Below are 7,718 nucleotides of genomic sequence, written 5' to 3' on the forward strand. Positions count from 1 at the left end.
AGATCTACAGATGGTACCACTGCGATTTAACTTTTAAAAGGCGCGAATTTATATACTTGGTTATGTTAAAGAAAAAAAAAATAATAAATAGTAACAGTATATATGTATGCTACGATTTAATAAGTTTGTTAAATTTAATAGCATAAGAAAAATAGAATTATAGAAGTAACTGTACTATTAAAATAAGTTTTTTTAACACCGCAATGGATAACTCATCGGATGAATTGCCTGCTTCAAGAAAAAGACAACATTCTTCGCCTTCTTCAATAAACAATGAACACGATTTAAAGAGAACAAAAGTTGATGATATAGAAAATATTACAAATGTTAATGTTTGCGATGATTCTGAGTAAGCTTGAATACTTTATTTCGTATTATGTATTTTTCACATGTATCATACATGATGTATGTGTGCTAACTAAGATAACCTTTGAAATTGCAATTTTTTATAGGCAACAAGAAGAAAACACGCTCAAAACTGAGCTATTAAATACAACAGAAAGTGAATTGAAAACAGATATTTCTCGGCAGGACATTAAGGAATGTAAAAATCTAGGTGAAGAGAACAAACAAAATTGTGAAGATGCTATTGGAAGTGCATCTGAGAACAGCATAGATAATAAGTAAGAGTTTTCTGAAAAATATTCACGTAATAATGTTCCCCTTTTTCCAGACTAGAAGATAAGTTACAAACTAAGAATAATTCAGAAACTAATGAAATTGTAGCATTTAGAAATCTTGCAATTGAAGAAAAAAATGAAGAACATGTAGATGAGACCAAAATAATCAATTTAATTAGTACTAAGGACCAAATCAGAGAAGAGAAAAATAGGTAAAGTAATGATTAATTACCCATCTTCAAATAGAAAAGTGATTGTTATTGTGATTTTCAGAGAAAACATTGCCTTGGAAAAAAATAAAAATGAAGAAGGAGGAGAAAAACAAACAATTCCAACTGATAACAATGAATCTATAGAGAATCAAAACTCTCCCAAGGAAACTAATGATCCAGTTGAATATGTAATATCAGATAGTGATGAGGAAGTGACAAAGTCAAGTGAATCAAACACCCCAACTAAAATGAAATCAGATTTATCTGCCAAAAAGCTAACGCCTAAGCAGTTGAAACGAAAACTGGCACATGAAAAAAGGAAACAAGAAAAGCAGAAAGAAAAAGAAGAGAGAATGAAAAGGAGATTGGAAGAACAATTAAAAAGAAAGGAGGTCAAAGACAAGGAGCAGAAAGAAAAAGAATTAAAGAAAAAAGAACTGGAAAAGGAAAGAGAATTGAAAAAGAAAGAAAAAGAAGAAAGGGAGGAAAAAAAGCGCAAAGAAAAAGAAGAAAAGGAACAGAAAAGAAAAGAGAAAGAAGAAAAAGAAGAGCAAAAGCGTAAAGAACGTGAAGAAGAAAAACTGAAAAAATTACAAGAAATTGAAGAAAAAAACAGAGAGAAATTGAAAGAAGAAGAGAAGAAACAAAAAGCAGCTGCCGCCTTTGTGAATTTTTTTGTTCCTAAAAAAACTGATGATGCCCAAGACATCAAAAAAACACAAACTTCAAACTTTTTACAGTTTGAAGTTAAATCAGACATGAAGTTGCCTTTACCCAGAAGGGATTACTTGACAAAAGAACAAAAGGATCAATTGGATTTGTATTTAGAAAACCAAGATACTGAATCATCATACTTAAAGGATCTCTCTTCTGGAAAAATTATTGGGAAAAGCCTTAAGACCTGGCCTTATGAAGAATCAACAGAAGATGATGTAGTTATTGTGGATTTAGGAGAATCAATTTTTGAAGAGAAGTCGCAAAAATATAGAGGAAAATTTTTGTACTTCCATGAAAACCGCAGACCGGCATATTATGGTACTTGGAGGAAAAAGAGTACAGTAATCAAACCACGTAAACCTTTTGCGGAAGACCAAAAAGTTTTTAACTATGAAGAAGATTCAGACGATGATTGGGAAGAGGAAGAACAAGGAGAATCCCTCAACGCTTCTGAAGATGAGGCTGAAAAAGAAAATGAAGATGAAAAAGATGATTATGAAGTAGACAACGAATTTTTTGTTCCACACGGCCATTTAAGTGATGATGAAATAGATGATGAGGAAATGGCGCGATTATCACCAGAATCTCTAAAACAAAAACTCATGCTATTGAAAGAAGAATTTGATCACGATATGCAATCTAAGACACACAAATTGAAGCCTCGATCGATCGGTTGTATTTGGTACAATAAAGATAGCAGTAATGTAGAAGAAGCTGTAGACAGATATTTACAACCTTTGGCAATAATTTCCCGTAATCAAATAATTATTAAAAAGAGAGATGATATCCTATTAGTTAAAGAAAAAAAGAAAATAATTAAAGAACTAGATTCGGAATTAATTCCTAGGTTCTTAAAGATGATTCATGGTAGTTCATGTAAGAAGAGTGTCCTAGTAGATAAATTTTTAACTGCAGTGGAAAATAATGGAAATATAACTCAAGTTTCTAAAAGAATGTTAGTCAGGACTATAAGGAAATACGCCAATTGGGAAAAATACAGAGATGAGGAAACAAAAAGATTCAAGTTTCGTTGGTGTGTTAATCAAGATATGAGAGAAAAATATGATTTAACAAAAGTTAAAGATGATTGTAGGTAGGGTAGAAGTATTGTATCTTAAGCTTTGATCAAGTCGAAATATAAATAATTACAGGAGAGAAAATATTAATTGTTACTGTCCATTTTTATATAAAAACAACTTTTGCAAATAAAACTGTTGTATAGACAATATTGTGTTTTATTATCAGGTTTAAACTATATCAGTTGAGGGATCAACAGCACATGCGTATTTTAAAAATTGTCTTTCGCGGGTCTTTGACTTCAATCCTCCGCGAATGACAACTTTGAAAGTATGCATGCGATCGGTCATTGAACTAATTCAGAATCGCTTATAATAACGCGGGCAGAAGCGTAATGGGAATAATTTAGACAGGGCAAAGTCCCATTCCTTCCTTCCCCGATTGCAGTATTTGAAGGTAGTTACAAAAGCATGTTAATTGCACCAAACAAATACTATTTTATATTTGAGACCTTTTTCGTAGTATAAAGTGATGAAATCCATTACTGTGTGATAGAGTTGCAACTTAGGGACCTTACGAAATCCCAATTTGTCTAAGTATGGATCTTCGAATAAAAAAATTTCTTACAGTGTGAAGCACCCAAATGTAATGAATTCGTTAATTAATAAAAAAGGGCGTGTTGGGGGGAATGCTATAATAGGACACTTCGATTTGTATTTTCAAATGCGCATATGGTTTTAAAATTTATACAGTGTAAGTCATGTGACAGTGACCAATAGGTACCATTCTTCTTAATTTAAATGCCACCCCCTGTATATAAGGCGAAGGCTAGAAAACTGATTAACACTCTTAACGGTTATTTCTGAAAAAGGATGTTTGTGTTGTAAAGAGGGTTGTAGTTAAAACGTTATTAATATGAAGGTTCATTCTAAAAACTGTTGAGGGCATCAGTCATTCACTGACGGATTAAGCCAATGTAACTTGTACTCTACTTTAGTTCAAATGCGTTCTGTTCTGAAATTAGCTTGTACGCTGACAAATTACAAAAATGATTACATGCATAGACATAGTAATTCATTATTACTGTCTGTGATTACTGAATATTACATAGATTAGTAAGCATTTACGAATAAAAAAGAAGAAGACTAATAGCTATTGAAGTTTTTTGGTTTATAGTTTTTATTGTGGCCGCCCTGATCTGTCTTTCATATTCTTAAAGTCAAGATGGTAGGTAGCTTATTTTTTAAATCTTGTACCATCTACATCTAAAGTGAAGTAAAATGTTATCATAAAATGTTAAAATGATTTTTAAAATTGTCAGTTCGTAATTTGAGTGAATATTTCATAGGTGCTGTGAAAGTATAATTAACATTTTCATCTTCAAAATACTCGGACTCACCTAATAGTGTTATTTTGTTTTTAACTTATATTTAAAGCAGTAAAAGTTTTTTACATTCAAATATGGTATAAAACTTTATAATTATTTTAACATATTTTGAATACATTATATTAATACATATTTAGTAGTTGTTTATAAATACTAACCTACGTTTTAGGCTCGAGGACCTAAGAAGCATCTAAAGCGTTTGAACGCACCTAAAGCATGGATGTTGGACAAATTGGGTGGTGTATTTGCCCCCCGTCCATCGACTGGTCCTCACAAATTGAGAGAATCACTCCCATTAGTAATTTTCTTGAGGAACAGGTTGAAATATGCTCTAACTAACAGTGAAGTTACAAAAATTGTTATGCAAAGATTGATCAAAGTTGACGGAAAAGTAAGAACCGATAGTAACTACCCAGCTGGATTCATGGGTAAGTAAATACTTTATCATCTTGGTGACATTATGTACATGGTGTTATTGTTTTAGATGTTATCACCATTGAAAAGACAGGTGAATTCTTCCGCCTTATCTATGATGTTAAAGGTAGATTTGCTATTCACCGTATTACTGCTGAAGAAGCTAAAGTAAGTGAATTTTATATTGTTTTACTCACTCTATCTTTTTTTGTTCAAATGATGTCCACAGGCACTACATTAAGTACTAAGAACAGAGATATGATTATAATGATTGTACCTTACTCATCTGATTATATATAAATTGCAAGTTTCTTTTTAAAGTATGTTACAAAATTTTGACTAAAAACATTTTTAGTACAAGCTGTGTAAAGTGAAGAGAGTTCAAACGGGACCTAAAAGAATTCCATTCTTAGTAACGCATGATGGACGTACTATCAGATACCCAGATCCTAACATTAAAGTAAACGATACTATCCAATTGGAAATATCCACTTCCAAAATTCTTGACTACATAAAGTTTGAATCTGGTAACTTGTGTATGATCACTGGAGGTAGAAATTTGGGTCGTGTTGGAACAGTTATCAATAGGGAGCGTCATCCAGGTTCCTTTGATATTGTACATGTTAAGGATGCTAATGGTCATGTCTTTGCAACTAGGTAAGTTAAAATCGTTAGTTAACATATATACAATTGTTAGCAAAAACATTTACTTGAGTCACACAGCCAAGTTTAGCAAAAGTCTCTTTCCATTCTTTTTCTGATTAAAGTATAATATATAATTAACAGTAAGAATAAAAGCTTCCGATTGCTTTTATGTGGATTGTATAAGTTTATTTATTTGATCTTGTTCGATGCTATCCCATTCTTTAGTGAGCGCCGTTTTGAGGTTCAATTTTGTGGCTGATGCAGGATTTTTAGACCGAACTTTTCTCTTAAATATATCCCATATCCCACCATTCCCAATTTCGGCATTGCATAAATACTACTGTACAGAATATGTAGATTGTGGATGGGCATTGTCCTGCAGAAGATGGCGTTTGGGACTGCGTGATCCCCTAAAATTTCTTCCACATATCAGTTTGCCATTAGTCTTCTAGTTACCCTGTCAGTTTCAATAAAAATAAACATAGATTTTGTTTTTTTGATTGACTGTCCAGCAACTTCTAGCGTTTCTATGAACTCTTGTTGGACTTAAACACCAGTGAGAGCCCGATTTTTCAGATTTGTACTTTTTTCTTCCACAACCGCGTCTTCCATATAAGTTATTTGTCCGTTTGTAACGACGCTAAATTCTGGAAACAGCAAACTTATTCATGTTCAGTGCACTGTCCACTTTTCACTGACTCTGAATTGTTTGACAGTTGACAGCTAACAGTGGTGGGCCAGGTAGCTAACCTGTTATTATGGTCAGTTACCCCTAATTAATTCTGTAAACAAATATAAAAAGGGTGGTTACTGATCATAACATATTAAACTATGAGAGCAGAAAACATAATATTTTATATCATTTTAAAGCTAATTCTATTAGCTTTAAGATTTTACTAGGAAAAATACAGTTTAGTGTTGAGTTTTTTGCTCACAAGTGAAGAATAGAGACGGAGGATGAAAATATTCTCCTTAGACTGAAATTTAGAAAATAATCCAGAATATTCTTTTTCTTGTGGATGAAATTAATGAACACATGAATCATACTTGTATATGAAGTGTAGTTCATTTAGAACACTTAATATACTCACCATATAATAGATAAATAATTGTTTTTACTTCAAAATTTTCCCTGAATTGTGATTTTATTTAATTTCAAAATATTTTTTGCTAGCTCCTTTTCTTTTATTAACTCTTGAATAAAAACATTTGAAACTTATTGCTTTTTAAAAAAGTTTGTATTTCTTTGGAATATTGACAATGAAAAATGAGTCATCTTCCGATTCAGAATCAGCAAAAGACTGAAGAATTGAATCCATATATGGAATGTCAATTTCAATGTAATTTTCATCAGATTCTTTATTTGTTTCTAACTCGTCAGAGGATCATACATTTTTAGTAGTAGAGGCATCAAAATCGGGATCTTTTGTTGTCTTGTATGTATTTTTGGTGATGATTAGTATTGATTTTAGGTCTTTTCAATGAGAATCAGAAGAAAATAAACTCATTTTCTATGAAACGAGACTTAAATCAAAACACATCATCACAAAATATATATTAAAATGTCTAAGAAGTAAAAGATTAAAGAAAATACCTTCACATTTATCAATTCCACTCAAATATTTTTGTCCCTTAACACTAGGAACTCAAATAATTTGGTTAATTGAATTTTTATTTATTTGTTTTCCAGGTTAAATAATGTTTTCATAATTGGTAAAGGAGCTAAGGCATTCGTTTCCCTACCAAGAGGCAAGGGAGTCAAATTATCCATAGCAGAAGAAAGAGACAAGAGGTTAGCTGCTAAAACACATTAAAATGTAATGTTTTACTACATTATTTTCAATAAAATTTAAAAAAACTGATACATATTACTTTTATTTACATCCTACTCCCTATTGACTAGAAGCTTTTCTGTATTTTGTTTTGAATACAAAATCTTTTGTAGTTGTAATGAACTTTCAATAAAATTTTGGTTTAATTTGGTTGTTGAAATCAAATTTGAACAATTCCTATTGGAAATTTGTGGAAAAAAAAATTATCACCAAAAGCGAGAATAAGTTGAACAATACATATAGTATACAAGGGATGTTGAAATGTCACCTGTTGACACCGTGGGCACTAGTTTTGGATGTGATCGTCGCGGGTGTACCTAGTTTGCCTCGGCGTTATTTCGCCTTAAGTAACCCAGAAATAATTATGAATCAACCATTGGTGGTAATACATTAAATAAACTAAGTAACAAACGTAAAGCGGCGAACAGAATGATCGCGAACATGACGCTGGTTCGCTCGCAAACATAACCTTAAAAGTGCATGTATATAAATAAATTTGAACAGTGATCAACGATTTTGAATTACTTATAATGTATTATACACAATGACATGTGTAGAGAAATAAATATACCAAGCATCATTTGACACGGCGTTGGTGGGTGAGATCCCTTAATTTGAATATATTTTAAAATGAAGGAATTTTGTAAGCAAAGAAAAATGAATCTGGGTTTACATGATCAACTTTTGAAGAGCAGAAACTTAACAAAACATTTGATAAGAAAACCTGATTCTCAGTTTTGTCATGGAGTTTTTAAATGGGAAAATGATTTCCTTTATTCTGCCAAATTTTAGTTTTCTTGTATCCAGCCGACTGTTTTTTATATAAACACTCATGAGCATGTTCAAATTCTATCAGCTTTTCACTCGGAAGTCA

General features: G+C 31.7%; 2 protein-coding genes across 3 annotated transcripts; both read left to right on the top strand.

The window, feature by feature from the left end:
• Positions 1-12: 12 nt before the first annotated feature.
• Positions 13-2,775, top strand: LOC130890890 (chromatin assembly factor 1 subunit A). The gene is made up of 4 exons (XM_057795292.1): positions 13-349; positions 453-623; positions 674-832; positions 894-2,775. The coding sequence occupies exons 1-4, from the start codon at positions 204-206 to the stop codon at positions 2,644-2,646; spliced, it is 2,229 nt and encodes a 742-aa protein (XP_057651275.1). The 5' UTR covers positions 13-203; the 3' UTR covers positions 2,647-2,775.
• Positions 2,776-3,712: 937 nt separating this feature from the next.
• Positions 3,713-6,874, top strand: LOC130903431 (40S ribosomal protein S4). Of its 2 annotated transcripts, none has more exons than XM_057815523.1 (5): positions 3,713-3,793; positions 4,123-4,381; positions 4,438-4,535; positions 4,723-5,024; positions 6,703-6,874. In XM_057815523.1, the coding sequence occupies exons 1-5, from the start codon at positions 3,791-3,793 to the stop codon at positions 6,824-6,826; spliced, it is 786 nt and encodes a 261-aa protein (XP_057671506.1). In that variant the 5' UTR covers positions 3,713-3,790; the 3' UTR covers positions 6,827-6,874. The 2 variants fall into 2 exon arrangements, with proteins under 2 accessions (XP_057671506.1, XP_057671507.1); XM_057815524.1 differs by having other exon boundaries at positions 3,770-4,030.
• The last annotated feature ends 844 nt before the right edge of the window (positions 6,875-7,718 follow it).

The sequence above is a fragment of the Diorhabda carinulata genome, chromosome 2 (genome assembly GCF_026250575.1).
Source record: "Diorhabda carinulata isolate Delta chromosome 2, icDioCari1.1, whole genome shotgun sequence".
In the NCBI taxonomy this organism is placed as follows: Eukaryota; Metazoa; Arthropoda; class Insecta; order Coleoptera; family Chrysomelidae; genus Diorhabda; species Diorhabda carinulata.